Source organism: Eschrichtius robustus, chromosome 12 (genome assembly GCF_028021215.1).
Source record: "Eschrichtius robustus isolate mEscRob2 chromosome 12, mEscRob2.pri, whole genome shotgun sequence".
Taxonomy (NCBI): domain Eukaryota; kingdom Metazoa; phylum Chordata; class Mammalia; order Artiodactyla; family Eschrichtiidae; genus Eschrichtius; species Eschrichtius robustus.
In genome coordinates this window covers 66956799-66976319 of record NC_090835.1, presented here as the reverse complement: position 1 = coordinate 66976319, position 19521 = coordinate 66956799, and the positions used below count along the sequence as shown (strand labels likewise).

The 19521-nt window shown below is 51.5% G+C and overlaps 1 protein-coding gene across 1 annotated transcript in view; it reads left to right on the top strand.

The window, feature by feature from the left end:
* The first annotated feature begins 466 nt into the window (after positions 1-466).
* LRRC1 (leucine rich repeat containing 1) overlaps positions 467-19521 on the top strand; it is a 125950-nt gene continuing 106895 nt past the window's right edge. The window contains exon 1 of the mRNA XM_068558983.1: positions 467-682. Coding sequence (XP_068415084.1) covers positions 524-682 — 159 coding nt within the window. The 5' untranslated portion in view covers positions 467-523. The remainder of the gene's footprint in view (positions 683-19521) is intronic.

Genomic DNA, 19521 nt, shown 5'->3' with positions numbered 1-19521 from the left:
CCCGGGCTGCTTCGCCCCTGCCTCCTCTTTGCCCCGGGCTCCTTCAGAGGAGCTCCCTCCGATGCCGCGACACTCCCTGGGTCCCAGCCTGAGTAGGGGGACCGCGAGCGCCTGACCGCTGCTACCCGGACCCTCCGGATCCAGGTCGCCGCGAAAACCCGGAGCGGAGCATCCCTCGGGCGGGAGCCGCCCTGGGCGCGAGCCCACTGGCGCGCATGCTCAGTCGTGCGGCGGCGGCGAGTAGGAAGCTCAGCGCGGCGCTGGCGGCTGCGGCGCGGCCGGAGGGTGGGAGGGGCGCAGCGGCGGGCGGGCGGGGGCGGGGGCGGGGGCGCGGGGCTGGGGGGGGCTTGCTCTCGCCCGAGGTTTCTGGGCGCTCTTGGGAGCGTGGAGCCCGGCGCGAGGTGTGAGCGAGCACTGGGGCCAACGAGCGCGGGGTGGGCGGCGGGCGGAGCGCAGCCGCCGGGCGGGCGGAGCGGGCGGGGAGCCTGGGTCTCCGCGGCTCGGGACCCGGCGGCGGGCGGCGATGTTCCACTGCATCCCCCTGTGGCGGTGCAACCGTCATGTGGAGACCATCGACAAGCGCCACTGCTCGCTGGTCTACGTCCCCGAGGAGATCTACCGCTACGCCCGCAGCCTGGAGGAGCTGCTGCTGGACGCCAACCAGCTCCGCGAGCTGCCGGAGGTGAGTGTCCAGCCTCATCTGCGCGCCGCGCTGGGGGAGCGCGGCCGGGCCCCGCCAGCCTCGCCCCCTCCTCTTCCCCCCATCCCGTCCCCTCCTCTCCCCTCCCCTCCCCTCTCGCCCCCTCTTCCACCTCGGGACCCGGCAGGCAGGTCCCGCGGGAACCACGTCTACGTTCATTCACCTGCTTCTTCCTCCCATACTCCTCCCCCTCCCCCTCCCGAAAAGTTCCTTTTCTTTCTATACAAAGCGACTTGCTATTTTCTGAGTAGTCGCTGTAGCTTGTGCAGTTGGGAAAACGTTCTGTGCCGATATGTAGTTTATGTACATATCTAGGTGCTAGCGCCCGCCACTTGTGACCGGGCAGGTGAGGAGCCAGGTGGCCGGGGCCGTTCCCGGCTGGAAGGACCGAGCGCGGCATTCGGCTCTCGGGGCGGTCTCCTTGTCTCGCATTCCCCGATCGCTGGCCGGGGCGCCTTTTCCCTTCGGCCTGGACTGGGCCGGGAGGAGGTGGGCAGCGCGCTAGCAAGCCGCGCTATCTCGGCATCTTCCGAAGAATGTGCTCCGGGCCTTATCGCGGGTGGGCCGTGCCGGGAAGAGCCGTAGCTGCCCGGGCTCCGGGACCGGCCGTGGGGGGCGGGGCAGGAGGCGGGCTGCGCCCGCGGAGCTGTGGGCAAGTGCCCCGGTGCCCTGCCTGCGTGGACCTGTTGCGTGGAAGGAGCCGCGGTGAACGTCAGCAGAGGCTCTGCCGGGTGGGCCAGCCTTGCAGCCGCCGCCGCTCCCAGAGCGGCCAGGTTCAGCCTGCTGACTTCTGCCCTTGCAGTGATGAGTTACCTCTTCCGAGTTGTTTATGTAAATTAATCACCCTGCCGCGGCCAGACTTGTCAAGCGACACAAGCTGATTGTGCTTTAATGGAGGGTCGGGGACTGCGAACTTTTACCCTTCGAGCTTGCCCGGGGAACTTAGTTTGAGTAAGCCTGAAGGAGGAAGGTAGCCCAAATCTAGGGCTGTGCAGGAAGTCGGGGCAGTTAATCCGAAGGTGTGCAGGAAGTAGGGAGGCTGCTGGCAGGCGAGAGAGGACCTGAAGGCCCGAGCGTTGGAACTCAGACGTCTTGCTGGACCCTTTGTTAACGCAAAGCCAAGACGTGCTCACAGAAACGCTCACGAGTCAAATGTTCTGGCATGTTAGAATGACCCGATTTGTCCTCCAGCCCGATAGAGTGTTTTAAACAGCAGAACTGTGTTTTTCTCAACATTTCAAGTGTTGTTATTCTTCTTGGATTAACTTTCCTTGGTCTGCGTAGAATTGATTGGATGGTTTGCTGTGTGCAATGCGGGGGGGGGGGCGGTGATTATCCTCACTAGGATCTTTGCAAAGCCCCCCAGGCTTTATTTAGCTTAGAAGCAGAAAAGCCATCCAGTTCCCTCCGGCATTTATTATTTTGCGGGCATTTTCAAACACATGGTTTTATCTGGCGTTTAGCTTCCTTAAATTTGACTTAAAAGTCATGAGCTCACTTACTGCTTTAAGTTATAATAAGTTTTAGGCACTGCTACTGCCACGAATATAGAATACTGTATGTAATTTAATACTTTTCAAGGGCTTCAGCATGAAGTTATTAAAGCTTGAGTGAAAAGCTGTTGGACTAGAAATGTTTCAGTGCTCTTTGTGGTGTTTTTGTTTGTTTGTTTTCTTTTGTAGAGCTGGAAGATTTCCTGTGACTGGATTGGCTTTTCACTCCCTTCTGCAAAGTTTGTGGGTTTTTCTGTAATGTTGGGGGATTCAGCTTGGTATGGGAAATTGTGGGGTTTGGATGTGTCAGGTATTTCTACTGATTCTAAATGGAAACTTCTCAGAAGCTCAAAATACAGTCTGATCACCCTCAGTAAATATGGTAATAAACAAGCTTTTCAAAGGCTAGAAGTGGTCTTGCGTATGGGTAATTGCTCTTACAGCTCTTAAAGTAGTTTCATAGTTTTCAAGTTGTGTAAAATCTCTTTCTCCCTGACTTTTTGTGTGCCTAGGTGTGTACAAGCCAGACTCCAGCAACCGCCTTCAAAACACGGATGTTTCATTCACAGTCTTTGCTTGGGCATCCGTTGTCTCCCGTCTTGAGTTCTGCATAACTCATTACCGCTGCTCACTGCAGTCCTGGCCCCCTCCCCCAGCCCCTGTCTTCTTACCTGCCACGTCACCAGTGGGCCTCTTCTGCGGACAAACCTCCAAGGTCCTCGTGGTGGTGGCCATACCTGCATTATGTTCTCGTCTCCGCGATTCATTTGCAGCCAAAGGGGAAGCCTGCATCCCCCAACCCCAATAGCAAAAGTACACATGCTCCCCAGCCTTCAGCACTGAGAAAAGCATCTCCTCTCCCTGAAAGTCTGCAGCCTCTGATTTGCTCCAATCCCCTTGTTTTCCACATTGAGACTCAGGATTGAAGTGACTTTCAGGGCTGTCCAGCTGGTGTGATGCAGTTGCTATGGCCGGCCCCTGCCCGCCCTCCCCCTCCCCCCGCCCCCCCCCCAGCTCTCCCCTTTCATGCATCTGCCAACTGAGCAGGAATCTGGACTATTGGGCTTCTCACCTCCATCAGACCCTCAGTTGTTTAGCCCCTCCTGGTTTACCCCTGTCATGAAAGCTTGGCCTCAGTAGAGCCTTTATTGACCCTCCAGGATTTGCTAGTTGTGGGGGATACAGAGATTAAAGAAGGTTTAATCAGCAGCTTTGTGGGGAGACAGTGACTTTAGTACAGGTGTGGTGGGTGTGGTTGGAGCGGCACTGCAGTTATCAGACGCCACTGTGGTTACTGACCTAATCTGCCGACCTTTTGCTGAACCCGCATCACCCTGTGAGCCTCTCATGGCTGCAGGGGACTTAGAGCCCTCACCTTTGGCCTCACCACCCCTTCCCATCCTCCAGCTGGTCCCCTCCCCCAGCCCCATCCCTTTGGGGTGTGTGTTAACAGAGACACCTCGAGGTGCCCCCTTGGGAGCACGAGCTCGGCGTCCAGTGGGTCCTGCTGAGTAAACCCCTGTTTATCTGTTGAATGAAGGCTGCTGAGTCTGATGCAGATCTTTCTCCTCTGCTGCTTTCTTGTCCCTTGAAGCTCATCACTGCTCCAGCATCTGTCTTTCTCTAATGGAGTCAGAGAATAATCCAGGTCTTCAGAAGTGAAGGTCATCCACCTGGTGCGGTTGTTTTGTCTTCCTCTCCTGCCTTCCTCTCTGTGTTCCTGATGACATCAGTTTTCCCCTCAATGTGCACGATGCTCAGATACCTTCGAACATGTGTTTGCTGTGGTCTCTCTAGACCATTGCAGGGCCTGGTCTACTAGGCAGCAGACACTTGGAGTGAATGCTCTCAAGCCTCTCTAGGTTAAAAAGTTGAGTTTCATCCTGTCACCTCCTCTTAGAGTTCAGTCAGTCCTTCCGTGATTGCCAGATGACATTATCTCAGATACCTGCCCCTGCCCTTCCTTCTTTCTCGTATCCTGCTTTTTTTTTTTTCCCTAGCCCTTAGAAGGTTCATCACCCCCTGATTCCAGACTGTGTCCTTGCTTGCTCGTTCTTTGTCTCCTCAGCCAGAACTTAAGCTCCATGCCAGCAGGGGGGTTTTTGTCTGTGGCTGAACCTAGGACAGTATCTGGGACACAGTGGGCATGCCTGTTGCCTGGATGAGTCCTTACGTGCTGTCACGGGGAGACAGCCCTGTTTCTTCGCCATCGTGATTGCCTGTCCCACGCCTGACTTGAACTGTGCACTGGTCTATTGGAATAAGTAAAGACACAGATGTTCAGGATTCAGTGGTCCTGTCCTGCCTATCTTTGTTCTCCATCTCTTCTATGCTGGACGCTTTTTTATTTTGGCCGTGCGTGAGGCTTGTGGGATCTTAGTTCCCCAACCAGGGATTGAATCTGGGCCCCCGGCAGTGAAAGCACCAAATCCTAACCTCTGGACCACCAGGGAATTCCCTCGTGCTGGACACTTTTGACCGCCTTGTCTTTTTGAAATAATCTTCATGCCTTGTAAACATAATTCCTGTGTAACGAGACTTCAACTTCTTCACCTGTGATCTGTTGAGAGGATATCCATCCCCACTTGGAATGAGTCCCTTTTGTCTTAAACCCACCGTGTTTCAGTTTAGGTCTGGCCCCCTGCACTGGCTTCTCTCCCCAGCAGTTCCACTTCTGGAGGCCGGGCCAGCCGTTCTTCCTGGCTCACAGGTTCAGGGACTTACGTTCTTGTCTCCGTCCCTCCTGTCACTAGATGCTGTCATTTCTTCCTTGAGGATGCCACCTTCCCTCTGTGTCTCTCTCTCCCCCAGCCGGTTTCCCCTGGATCCCTGCTGTGCGTGGCTGGCTGTCCTCTGCGGAGGCTCTCAGGGCTGGTCTGGAAGGAGCAGGGGGCAAGGCTGCTGGAATCAGTTCAGGTGCTGCTCTGTCACTTTCATTCTTTCTTCAAGCCTCGCTTTCCTCACGTGTCACAGTAGCACCTACTTTATACGGTGGTTCTTGGGATTGAAGAGAGAATGCACGCAGAGCACTTACAGTTAGGTCTGCGATGTCTAAGGTCTTTCTGGATACTATGGCAAGACGCTTTTATTAGGAAACAATGTTTTTTCCCCCATATAACAAACTTATAATATTTATACAGTTCCCCAATTCTTTCACCAAAATATAATATTTTCTTGGTTTTTGAGGGAACAATGTGTTTTAAACTAGAGTTTAAAGACATTTTCCTGGGAATTTGCAAGTTATTTTTTAAAACCGAAAGTAAATTTTTAACATTCTTTTCAATAATAATTAAAAAAATCATAGATTCTGTAACACCTAGATGACCTTCCAAATGAGGCACGTCATAAAGATTTCCTGCCAGTGTTAGATTGCGCACCCCTTTGATTGTCTGTAGCGAAGGGGAAGGGACAGATATGGACTTATCGCAGAAATTGTGTTTTTGGGTCAGATGAGGGCTGGAAGTTCATGAACAAAGGTTTCACGACAGTCCGTTAGAGAAGAGCGGTGGCTGGCTGGCTGAGGGGATCCCAGCCCCGCGGTGGTAGAGCCACACAGAGTTGCCAGGAACTCGCTCCAGGTAGTCTTGTACTTAACACGCTGTGAGCGTTTGAGCACACGGAACAAAATTGCATCATTGTCATACGTCACGTTCAGTGAAAGCTGAGCTCTTTTATTGGTTTTTATCCAAGTTTTACATTGTCTCACCTTACAGTTTTATAAGGGCTAAAGCATATGAAGCTTTATATTTGGACAGACTTAAGTAGCATCATAATGAAAATAATTTAAGGCAAAGCCCAGGAGGAAGGGCGTCCAAGAGAGCACTTGCCCCTTAGAGCCGTGACCTGCACGTTTCTCAAGTTAGGGAAACTAACTTCAGCTCTGCTTTCTCAGAGAGCCTGCTGCTGTTACACAGTTTAGCTCTTGGTTGTTTTCCTGTTCTGTTCCGTGTTAGTCCAGTGCCCCTCCCTCATCTCCTGCTCCCTCTCCCCCCCCCACCCCCACTTTACAGGTGAGGAAACTGAGGCCTGGGGAAGATGTCATTTGCCCCAGGTTAGTGGACATTGGAGTGTCTTTGATTAACTTTGAGCATCTGCTACTTATTAATAATATTCTACTAGATGCCACTTTCTGAGATTTTACTGAGCTCCAAACATTGCGTTAAGTTCTCTCTAGAAATTATTTCCCTTAAATGGAATCACCACTCACTTTAGCCCTTATAATTCCAGTTTTGCCAGTGTGGGCACCGAGACTTACTTAGGGAGTTGTTTCGGAGGCTCGTGTAAGGAACTTGGCCAAGGTCAGCTGTGGAGCCAGGGCGTGCCTCCAGCTCCGTGTCACTTGCCCCTGGGGACGGGGCCTGGCCCTGTGACAGCTCTGAGGCATCTCCCTCTTTGGGGAGCTGAGGGAAGACTTCAGAGGGGGTGACATTCACGTTAGAAGGAAGGAAAAACCTGTCGTGGTCGCCAAAGCCCGTCCTCGCCAGGTGGCTCGAGCGAGGCTGCCCAAGTGGTCGCGGGACTGGAGAGGGGCCAGGCCGGGTCTGGACGGTGTGTCAGGAGAGGCGCCGCACAGGTGGACCTCTCTTCTGGGAAGGTGGTCCTGGGACGAGCAGAGGATGCTGTCAGGAGCCGCTGTGGTGGTCTGGGTGGGAGGAAACCATTCGGCACCTGTGGGGTGGGCAAGGTGGGATGGATCATGTCATCAAGGACGTTCAGGCGGGGGGTTTCCTGCCCTCTGGTCCAGCACCGTTTCTCCTCTTCCCCCTGCCGTGTTGTGCTGACTGCCTGAGGCCCTTCATCAGGGCTCGGGGTACACTAAACACAAAGCGTTTACCTCCTTGTTGTGGATACATTTTCCGCGATTGTGGGGCATGTCGGCATTGAACTTGTAAATTGCTCGCTAAGCTGTGTATGTAGGCATTGGCTTAGGGGAGAGATGGACAGCCAGAGGTGCTGGGGGTGGGAAGAGTTTGTTTGTTTTTTTTTGGTTTCAGTTGAATTGGGTCATCAAGTTGATAAAATTGCAGCCATAGTAACACTGGAGATCCTGTGGGTTCTTTTTTCCCAAGTAACGTGAGTATGTGCTATGTGTGTACCGGACCACGGACCTCAGTTTCCTCTGTCCTCTGCTGATGCTTTAAAACACTGATGCTTGGAGCCTTTTGATTTCCAGAGTCACTTGAAGTCGACTCGTTGCTGAAATCTTTCAAAAAAAAATTGCTCAGTTCTTTGAGAAAAAGTAAAACTATTCACTTAATAAACCTTTCCTAGAGTTGAGAAAGTTGAGTCATGTTGGTAACAGAAAAATGAACCCATTTCCCCAGCCCCCCTCCCCTCTTCCCAGGGGCTTCCAGAGAGAAGGGGCCACTTCGGCCCCTCCTCACAGCTTCTGGAGCGTTAACCTCTCTGCCAAAAATTGCAACTTCTGTAACTCTGATACTTGGGTACTTGGGATTTCCTTAAAAAGGACCCTTTACACAGGCTTGAAATTTGGGGGGTAAAGCATAGCTGATATTTACACAAGAGGGTCAGAAATAGCAGTGTAAACATTTCTCAGCAGTGATGACAAAAATCCCAACCATGGTCTTGCCGAGCCATGAACGGAGGCGTTGGGCTCTTCTGGGTGTGGATCCAGTGAGGCTGCAGGCTTCTCTCTTTGCTCACAGAAGTCTAAAGGAAGTTTGCCTATTTTAGGATTTTCCCCGGAACACGGGGCTAGATGTTTGTCCTCCACTTCACGGGATAGTTATGAGGGGCGATGAGATCATGGGCCAGATCTTAGTAAATGCACAGGGGAAACTGCTGGATGTCCATTTACTTTCTCTTGGGTATTATTTAGTGGACAGGGATGGTAATTTCCTATTGCATGTGGTAATTTAGAAGATCTAATCGAGTGTGTGTGTGTGTGTGTGTGTGTGTGTATGTGCCTGCAGTGTAAAATACTTTGAATTTCTAGAAGTAAGATGGAATACTAATTTTTTTTTTTTTTTTTTGCTTATCACTGTTTGGAAGAATTTCCTTATCTAGGCTGTAACTTCTAGATTCCAGAGAATTTGACTCAGTTGGGAGACATTTGGCATTTCTGTTTCCGAGAACCACAAGGCATGGATTTGTCATGTGGTGGGTGGAAGGTGGTACACCTAATTGCAGTGTGTTCCAGACTGATTCCTGGATAGCGTGGCCTCTCCACCCTGACCGCTCTGGTCACCTTTCTTTCCACAATCCACACCCACTTCTGGGGGAAAGATAGTCGGAGGCACTATCAGCTGACTTGTGGTGGACGTGGGGAGCTTGAGTCAGATGAGCAGCTGTGAAGCCCGGAAAGGAGCTGCCAAACCTCTGAGGAGGTGACCTGGGCTCTGACTGCCTGACCTGATGTAGAAGATTCTGTGACTTGGGCTCTGACCGCCTGACCTGATGTAGAAGATACTGTGACTTGGGCTCTGACTGCCTGACCTGATGTGGAAGATACTGAGGCCTCTGAGGCTCATGCTGTTAGTGCAACCTGCCTGAATTTGACTATGATGTGGCCTTGTTTTGTCTTGTTATTATGTGTTGGATGCAGAGAAGAATTCAAAGAATAAAAAATGTGACATTTTCCTTGATTCCCTCCAAGTGATACCAGACATGAACAATTTTAGAACGTATCTTTATAGACTTTTCCTCTTCACATACCACCATATGTTTATCATTGTTAAAAGGAAAAGGGGACTCCTATGTAAATTACTTCTATATAAGTTACTATATAACTTGTTTCACCACTTGCTGTTTTGTACTTAACTCTGTATCCTGGATGTCTTCTGTGTCAGTATGTTAACATCAGTGCTGGTGCTGTAGGTTCCCTTATATAGGATATGCCATGATTTATTTATTTCACCATTCTCCTATCGCTGGACATCTAAATTGCTCCAAATTTTTGCAGCGATGAACTACGCTAGATTGAATGTTCTTGTTCATATTACTTTGTACACATATGCGAACGTTTCTTTGCGTGGGTTCAAGGCGCATAATCACAGGATGAAAGGGTACATACTTTACAAATTTCAGTAGATGTTGCTAGCTTGTCAAAGATGATTACTTTTTAAATCCGAGTTGGATGGAGGCCTAGTGATAGGAGACATCTACCCACCTTACAACTAAAGAAGTGCAAGACGAGTGAGGTAAAGTGATGGATCAGAGCAAAATGAACATGTGGGCGGTCCTCTCCCACTCCTGGCTCCAGGTCCTGTGCTCTTTCTGGGGGCTGGAGAAATAGGTGGGGAGACGGGTTCTGTCATCTCTGTCCCCTCTCTCCTCGACTGGGGCTGTTTCCCAGAGACCTGGGAAGACCCTTGGGTGGGCTTCCGTCAATCCGATATTCGTTCCGGCTCTTTGGAAGACTGACATCTAATGCTTGCATTCAGGCGGCTTATGCTGTTTAGTCGGGCAGAGAGGTTGGTGTCACGGAATTCCTAATGTGGGTTGATTTGGTTTCTGGAGCAGGGGGGCAGGGCAGCGTGCAGGGTGTGGGGGGCCGGTCAGCCCCTCCCTCCGTCCCTTCTACTGATGTGTTGCTTCTGGCCTGGATCTCTTGCTTGTCGGGAAAGTGTGTAGCGTGGTTAGGAGATCGACCCCTTAGCTGTGACACCTGGGACAAGTAACTGAGCCTCACTGGGCCTCAGTTTGCTCATCTGTAAAAAGGTACTAACAGACCCCACCTCATGTGTGTGAAGAGTAAATGGGTTACCATGTGTGCTGCGAACAGTGTCTGTTACATAGACAGCACCCAGTCAAATCTGCTGGTTGTTGTCATCATTCTTGGCTGTTTTGTGAGAGAGGATTCAAACTCCTTCGTCCTGTCTTCTTCAAATCCTGTCTCAATTCTTGGCGGGAGAGATCTTTCTAAAACACAGATGTGATGGGTGACTTCCTGCTGCAGTGGCTCCTCGCCTGCAGGATACAGCCTGGCTCTTCTACCTTATCTCCCATCTCTTCCCTGCTTGAACCTTGCGTTTCAGCAGCACTTAGCTGCCCTTGGTTACCAGTCTTTTCATGCCTCAGAGTCTTCATTTTTGTGCTCTGTCTCCTGGGAGTTCCTCTTTGTTGGCTTCTTTGTCTGCCTCCCTGCTGGTCATCCCGTGGGACACAGCTCAGGCGATCACGTTCCTCTGGGAACACTTCCCTTCCCTCTTCTCTGGTTTCTGGGGACACCTGTGTCCTTACTGTTACCTCTTTGAAATGATCTCTGTCCCCCATCGAAGCCACAACACACCTTTTCTTCTTTGCTTTCCTGCTGCGTCACAGAGCAGACATTGGAGACATATTCGAGCAGCATTCTTGGGGACGTTTTCAGCCCTTTTGGCAAGTGGATTTAGAAATGGGTTGGGGGCAGACTGTAAATCGAGCTTACCGATTACTCCATGAAGAGCCGGGCTCTCTGCCATCCTTGCTTGTATGGATGGCGTCATGGTGGTGGCACTGGTCTTGCAGTTGGATAGCCCTGGGCTTGTGTCCGTGCTCTGACTGACACTAGCACTGACCTTGGGCAATTCACATAATCTCTCGAGCCTCAGTTTCCTTGTTTGTCTTGAAGAGGTGGTGTTAGTGATGTTCAAGGTCTCTTTGAGTTCTGACCTCCCTGGATGCTAATTTTATGACATTTTATGACTCGATGCCACAGTGCTAACCTGAGGGGAGTGGTCCCCACTTGTGCACGTGACCCGTGAGGTTGCTCAGTGAGGTTTAGTAGAACCACAAGTCCAGGCTTAATCATTATAATCAAGGATTTGATAATAAGGAGAAGCTGTTCCAAACGCTTACCCGCCTGTGGTCAGTTGTTGATTCCCAGAACCAATTAAGGGAAAAAGATCAGCAGATTTTCTTTGGTTAAAACACACACACACAGACACACACACACACAGACACACACAGACACACACACACACCAACAACCTTTGAACACTGAATTTTTTTCCCCTGTGTCAGTTGCATTCTCCCAGCTTTTAGAAGTGAGGTAAAATAGGCAACTTGGCTGGGGCTTTTTGTCTCCTTTTTAAATGAACTCAAGCAGAGTTCAGAGGCGGTTGTTTGAAAGTTCACTCTGGGTTGATTTGAGCACCCGAGAGACTGTATTTTGGGAAACCCAATTTGGGGACTGATGATTAAGGAATAGCTATGGGTTAAAATCAGACTGAGGTGGCTTTTCGAGGAGTATATTAGGATCAAAAGCTACAGCCTTCTACTCTTCTGCTGAAATTTGCTTTCCTGACTCGATGTTGGTGTCAGGCTTCCCAGGCAGTGTGATTCAGGAGTGGGGGTTTGGGGGGGTCGATCTCTGCTGGGTCCTGGCAGACCCTCCCTCCCCCTTCCCCTATGCACCCTGCCTCTTTACTGAGTGCCTGCTGTGCTACAGGCATCCTTCCGTCTGGCAAGGTGGCTATCTTGCCTTGTCCTAACGGAGCTTCCATTCCAGGTAAGGGAGACCGCTGGTAAATGGATAAGCAAATAAGAATTTCAGATAGTGATCAGAGCTATAAAGCAAACCAAATGGGGAAATGTGGTTGAGAGCCATGGAGAGGTTTCTGTTTACTCCGAGAATACCTCTCCCAGGAGGTGACCCTTGCCCTGATGCGGTGAGGCAGCTGTGTGAACAGTACAGAGCTCCTTGCAAAGGCTCGGGATGAGTCTGGGGTGTTTGTGGGCAGAACGAAGGTCAGTGTGGCTGGTATGAGGTGAAGATGTTGGTGGGGTTAATGTATGTCAGAGCTCAGAGACCCCGGTGAGGAGTTTGGATTTTTTTTCACCAATTGAAAGTATGGCAGATCGTAAGTCTATAGATATCTGATTTGTGTTTTAGAAAGTTCATTCTGCTGGCAGGTGAGAGTTTAGTCTCGAGGGAGGAAGGGTTCACAGAGCAGAGAGACCTGGAGAACTGATGGGGACTCGGACCGGGGTGGTAGCAGTGAGTGATGAGATTTGTCTTGGGGGTAAAGTCAACAGGACCTGCTGATGTACTGGATGTACGTTTTTGGGTTTCTCAACTGGGGCGCTGGCAGAGCCTTTATGGGGTTTGGGAGGACCAGGAAAGGGAGTATAGTGGCATAGGACCTGGTAAGTCCTTGAGTTGGGGTGTGGTGAAGTGTTTATGAGACCCAGAACTTAGGGGTGGAAGCCTGGGTATCGATAATTATAATAAAGACAGCAGACATTTTTTGAGCAATGTGCCCTGAGCTGTGCTTTGCCTAAACACTTCCCATGATGAACTCATTCAGTCCTCACAACAAACATAAATAGCTTTATTATCCTCTTGAGGACACCAGGACACGGAGACATGACTTAACTTGCTAAAGTCACACAGCTAGTACGAGCAGGGCTGGGGGTCACACTGGGGCTGTCTGGTTCAAGAGCCAGTATTCCTAACCACTGGACCGTCTTTCCTCAAGGTCACATGCACAGAGACCACGTCTTTGGCACCAAAAGCCACCTGATGGGCCTGGGGTTGCGTCCACTCTGGGAAAGGGGACAGAGACACCTGTGCCCCCTGGGTTATTTTTGCATTGTTAAGAAAAAGAGCACTGAGCTGAAATATTTTAAAAATTAGGTCACCAAATATTAATGTGCTTATTCACGCATAATCTTTCAAAGAAGATTAGTGGCACCCATTTTTGGGGACTGGATTTTTTTTACCTTCAGGAGAGAAAATGAGCGCTGGTTTTATCCTAGGAGTGTCTCCATTATAATTCTGCTGCCAATGATTCAGCTATTATACTATTGATCTCTGTTCTCAAAGCATGATATCAAGTGACTAGATGAGGCAAGTTATGAGTCTTGACTGTAAAGGTCAGAATCATAAAGAGGTTCTAATGTACTTTCTGGAAGTATACACATTCCAGTACTGCTACACATGGACGCTAATAAGGTTAGGTTAATAGAAGCTATGCATCTTATAGGAGATGCACCTTACCTAGTAGCATATGACAGTAATTCACCTACCTTGATTTGCGATAACTTGGTTCTATAATGGCAAGAGGCGGTAGGGGAAAGTGTCACGTTCTCTCTGATAATGGTGGTGATTCACTGAAGTTACACAGAGGCCAGGAGAAAGCAAGCCCTACCCCCACTCTTCAACCTCACCCGTGCCCACCCCTCTTTAGAACTTACTGTTCAAAAAGAAAATCTGTCTCAAGATGTCTTTGTCAGGCAAATAGAGCAGGGGGTAATTGCTTGTGAGGTGTAGTCCCTATAGTCTTTAAAAATTTCTGTATTCTAAAATGTTTGATTTCGACATTCAGGTTTAGGTCCAAAGTAAGTCAGGTAACTTCTGTGGTTTCAGCTCACTGGTCATTTCCCCTCATAGAGGGTTTCAGCCTTGAAGAAACAGGAGCGCCTTTGGAATATTCTTGACTGCAAGTAACAAACATCTCAACCTAAGATGCCTTAAGTGACAGAGGCACTTAGGGCCCTCACGTGTCAGGAGGCCCGAAGGAAAGTTAGGGTTGGTTTAGCAGGTCGGCAGTGCCGGGCACTGAGGGGACTCCTGAGTGACCTGCAGCTCCTCGTATGGTGGCACCCGGGGATGGGCATATGCAGAGTCACGGGTGGACCCTGGACTCTTTTTCTGGCCTCTAGTGGGAGGCAGGGAGGCAGGGAAGGTGAGGAGTAGGAATACGGGGTGGGGATGGGTGTGGCTGCAGTGCTCCTGAAAGGAGGAGGGCCAGAGACAGTGCCCGCCTGCTGGCCCTTGCAGATGCCCTCCTTTTGTGACGTCTCTCTAGTTTAACCCTGTGTCTTCTGCCAGAAACACAGGGACCGTCTGCTCAGGAAAAGTCTCCGGCAGGATTGATTTCTGTTCCAAGGTATTCTTAAGAAAAAGAAGAGCTTGGACATGTCGATGTTTTCCCTAGGTTTCCTTCTCACTATGCGTGAGAGAAAATTTGTGAGAGAAGAAAAAATAAGTCAAGAAGATATTATAAAGATTAAATTACCAGATATACTTATTTTCTAAGTTGTTAAATTCTAACATGCTGAGTACTTTTTAGTACTTTCTGACTGTGGTCTTTAATGGTTAAATTTCTGTGACTCAGTGGTCTCGCGTCTTCCAGACCTCCGTGCCTGTCGGTCGCTGTGCGCTCCGCTCAGAAGCCTCTTCTCCAGGGCAGATGCTGCCTCCTCTGAGAAGCCCTCCCAGCTCTGCAGCCATACCCATGACCCCATGTCCCCGCCACAGTCCCTCTTGGCTCACCTCTCTCCTTCTGTTCCTCAGGGTTAGACTTAGCTGTGCATCTGTTTGTTTCTCTCGGTTTGTCATCAGGGACTTGTTTTATGCATCTCTGTCTCAGGCAGCGGGGAACTCAGTGCTTTATTCACAGGAAATGTTCAAAAAATGTCTGTTGCATTGAAAAAGTTTTTTATGGGGTAGCTGAGATACATAAACCCTCGGACATTTCCCTGTGGTGCCACAGTGTGGTGAGTTACTCCGAGGGGCCGGCGGTGCCGCAGCCCAGCCTCAGTCAAGTTCAGCCTGCGCCCGGCATCCCTGGAGGGACCAGCCGGCAGCCAACGGGGCGTGTGGTGGGGCTTTGCTGTGCACTCGGGTGGGAGGCTAGGGCTGAGGCAGCGCATCCTGCTGGCGCAGGGTCCAGGGAGAACATAGCATTGGTCCTGCTCAGGCCTGTGTCTTTGCAGAGGCGTGGATGAGGAGTGAGATGGCCAGGTGGTGCGGAAGGTCTGCCCACGTGCTGGACCGCCTGCCCTCGCCTTGGAAGAGCGGAGGGAAACCTCAGCTACGGTTTTGAAAACACCCAGTGGAGCTCTTTGCTGACCGCCTACGGTGTTTCAGACGCACAGCTAGGCACGTACACAAGATTTGCCTGGTCCTCAGGTCAGCCTTATATGGGAGGGTTTTTAAAGGCCCCATTTTACAGATGAGAACACAGAAGCTGAGCCCTTGCCTGAGGTCACCCACGTGGGAAACAACCTGGTGGGAAGTCCAGGTCCGGGGGCTCCAGAGGCCTTGCTTTTTCATGCCATGTTCTCATTTGGCAGAGCCAGGCCGGGGGCCCTGAGATCAACACGCAGCTCACGTGCACTGAAAGGCCAGTGCATTTATTAGGTACTGGGCGTGCAAAAATGAGCAGTGGCATCTGACACCTGGGCACGTTGTGCCAAGCCTGTGGAGCTGGTGGCACAGGCTTCCTAGGGGTGGAGGGAGGGGTGTACAACCCAGCCACATTTTTTTTTTTTTAATTTATTTTGAAAGGCCTCCTTGTTTATATTTTTTATTTTTTAAAAAAATTTATTTATTTATTTATTTATTTTTGGCTGTGTTGGGTCTTCGTTTCTGTGCGAGGGCTTTCTCTAGTTGCGGCAAGTGGGGGCCACTCTTCATCGCGGTGCGCGGGCCTCTCACTATCGCGGCCTCTCTTGTTGGGAGCACGGGCTCCAGACGCACAGGCTCAGTAGTTGTGGCTCACGGGCCTAGTTGCTCCGTGGCATGTGGGATCTTCCCAGACCAGGGCTCGAACCTGTGTCCCCTGCATTGGCAGGCAGATTCTCAACCACTGCGCCACCAGGGAAGCCCCCAGCCACCTTTTTAAGGAGAGGGGTCAGGACAGCCGGAGCCCCGCTGTGAGTGGCTGTGAAAGCCAGGTTCAGGAGGCTGGTCCTTATTTTGTCGTGGAGGCATATCATCAGTGGAGTTTCAGTAAGCCTCGGGGCTCTGATCAGACTTGTGTGGAGACAGCTCAGTCTGTTGGCAGCTTGTGCATGGATTTTCAGGGGAGCGGGACAGGGACAGGGGCAGGGGGGATACTTTGGAGGCAGACGGGGGCAGGGTTTGGTGACTGACTGGCTTGGAGGGTCTGGGCTCAAGGATAACAGCTGAGTTTTCAGCTTGAGGAACTGGGTACCGCCCTCAGAATTTGAGGACCGAGGGGAAGGGTGCGTGTGGTTAATAAAAGATCAGGGCTGGGGGCTTCAGTATTCTCAGTGGAGGATGGGGTGGGGCACCTGCAAGGTGAGGGAGGAGGGGGCGGAGGGGGGGGCTCAGGGCATTCCTGGGTGGGTGTGAATTCCCGGGGGTGCCGTTGGCCTTCGTGGGTAGTTCTGTTTTCCTCCAGAAGGCTCAGCTCTACTGGCCTGGGATAGAGGAGGGTGGGATGTGGGTGCCCCGTCCACCTGCGGGGGAGGCTGGCAGGATGAGAGGGTGTGAGGCCCCTGAGGTTTCTGATGCGTAAGGTTTGGGATGCTGTTTCGGTGGAGCGAGGGGGCGGTTCCCGCAAGGGGAGAGGGTCCAGGAGAAGCAGAGGTGGAGGTCGTGGGAGAGGTTGTGGGAGAGGTCGTGGCAGGTCTGGAATATCGGAGTCGAGGTGAGTGACGGGAAGCAGCTCGGAGCGGGGTCAGCGTTCCAGGGTGTGACCAGGTGAGGATGGTGATGCCCAGGGTGTGGCGGTCACTAACCTCAAGGAAGCCGGGGGTGCTGCAAGGCTCGCCTGTCTCAGGATCAGCTGTGCAGGGGCAGGTGGGGGGCGTGGGATGGGGAGGTCTAGCCTGAGACAGGCCCGTGGGCAGGAGGCACCCACGCCCCATCTGGAGGGGATGCCCCCACCTGACCAACCCAAGGTGGGGATGAGGGCCTCCTGCTACTGCCTCACTCAGTGCTTTGTTTTTTCTTTTGCTGGAAAACAAGATTTTCTATGTGAAGTCTCCTGATTTCTCATTGTTGACATCTTATTAAACAATTTAAAAACCACACCGTGTATCAAGTGCACAGGTTGGGTTTGGCTGGGCTCCTGTCGTCCCCTCTGCTCTGCAGACACTAGGGCTTTGCAGGGGTTGGGGGGTGACTGTGAGCTGGAGCCCACTGTCTCGGTAGCTCCGCGCCTTCCTGGGCATCTCCTTCTGTTTGGAGGATGGAGGTTTTAAAGATAAAGACCTAACTAGCTAATTAGTTTCCCAGTGGGAGCTAATAGGGGGGTGATAGTAATCTGAAGCCTTTGGCTCAAGCGAACCGCAGATCCTGATAAAAATGTGTGAGCAGTCCTGCTCCTTTCCTCTGGACGGAGTGTCCCTCTTTGGCAATCCTGTTTCTTTTTCCTTTTTTCTAGTTTGCTTCTTGACTTGTCTTTCCTCTTTTGCTTCCTTACAGCATTTTCTTTCCTTACCCTTTTGCCCATCTCTTCTTTCCATATTTACTTTCTCCCCAGTTCATTTTCTCACAGAGTTCGGCTCCAGTTAGTTGGCTAAAGCAACGTGTAGATCAATTTTTTTGGGTGTTGATTCAGTAAGATTTTATATTCTATTTTCTTAGTTTTCAAACTTGGCGAATGAGCTGTAACGTAGGCACGTGTGCATCCAAAGGCATGGTTTGCCCTTCAGATTAATCACCCTGCTGCTTTTACTCAAATTTCAAAAACACTGTTTATCCTCAGGCCACCCACACATACCTTTGACCATGCCTGGAGTTTGCAGGTCTTTGTTCCTTTGAAGGGACATTTGATGTTTGGGACAGGCTGGGACCAAGTCTAGAGAATAAGGTTATGGATCTGTCTGGGAAATACCGTAGTTCCCTGAAGCACTGACCCAGGTCTTCTGTCTTGCTGGGTGGGGGGAGGGGCCCCAAGGTGGTCCCTGAGGTGGCTCCAGTGGGGAAGTGCCCAGACGTTGGAGCAATGGCGCCTGCCTGGGGTCTGTGCCACTTCTCTGTTCCGTTTTCAGCCTGGCTGTGAACGCTTTGAGTCCAGACACATTGTATTTGTGAAGTGATGAACCGCTAAATTTTCCCTCTTCCAAAGACATTTTACTTAGACCTGGAGTCAGGTAACGAAGGTATGATTTCTCTTGGCCTTTGAAATACTGCAGTGGACTCTGAGACCGGTGTTACTGTCTTCATGGGCCCTTTGGGCTCTAGGCTGTAGGTTGGGAGCCCCTGGGGTCTGGGCTCCCTCAGTGGGGACTGTAAAGAATGATGTGCATGTGGCCACACGCCGGCGCGGTTGGTTGGTGACCAGCACATGCACGAAGCAGGCTTGCGGCCACGCCTCTCGAAGCAGGCTTGCGACCGCGCCTCTCCTGTGTCTGCTGGGGACCGGGCTGCCTCCTCTGGCTGCTCCCGGGCAGGCACCACAGGGGTTCAGACTTGGTTCTTTATCAGAAGCACCTGCGGAGTTCTTTGGAAGCCTATGGATTCCGGAGCTGCATTTCCAGACATTCTGATGCATTATGTGCCCGGGGCGGGGAGGGGGGGGCCCGGGGGGGGGCGCCCCAGGTGAGTGGTGCTCGGGGTCCCGCAGCCACACCCTGAGAACCACGGGTGCGGTGGGCTTTGGGTCGAATGGGTCAGGTTCCTGCCCGGCCTCCTCTGTACTGGTTCCGTGGTCTCGCCAAGTTACTTCGCCATCTTTGAGCCTCGTTCTCTCGTCCTTTTTGTTTGTTTGTTTTTGTTTTGTTTAGCCTTTTTTTTTAACATCTTTATTGGAGTATAATTGCTTTACAATGGTGTGTTAGTTTCTGCTGTATAACAAAGTGAATCAGCTATATGTATACATATATCCCCATATCCCCTCCCTCTTGCGTCTCCCTCCCACCCTTCCTATCCCACCCCTCTAGGTGGTCACAAAGCACGAGCTGATCTCCCTGTGCTATGTGGCTGCTTCCCACTAGCTATCTATTTTACATTTACATAGTGTATATATGCCCATGCCACTCTCTCTCGTCCTTTAAGTGAGGCTGGTGATGCCATCCGGGGAGGGCGTTGTGAGGAGTGCAGTCCGTATACACAGGGCACCTGCTCTGCTTGGCACGTGCCATGGTGCTCATCACCTGGGGTTGGAAGTCAAGGGTCTCCATCATACTCTGAACTTCTGGTGTATTTGTCAGAGGGAGTGGATAGCTGCTTTCTCCTCTGGCCTAGAGTCCCTTCCTCTGTGGGGCCCACTGATGATGGGCCCCCTGTCCTGTTGTCCCTGGTGTTTGTGGCTCAGCCTATAGGTCCAGGTGTGCCATGGGGCCCTTAGTGGCCACAGCTTGAGATGTGCCCTTCTCTCGTTTTCTATTCTGCTCTCCCACTGGGCCCTTCCTCTTGCGTGCTTGCACGTGTGCACACACGCATGTACACACACACATGCACGCACAGCTGAGCTGGTCCCAAGGAGCTGTATCTGAGGCCTGGCTCAGGCCCAGTCCTCTCCCCCCAGGTCCCTGAAACATGGTGACAGTTGTCTGTGGGCCTGGCCTGCCAGGGGAACTCTGCAGCCTGTCAGAGCTGGCTTCTGCCTGCTGGGCCTGCAGGGAACTCAGGCTCCAGTTTTCAGGGACAGACCTGGGTTCTCTTCTCCATCCCCTGCGTCCACA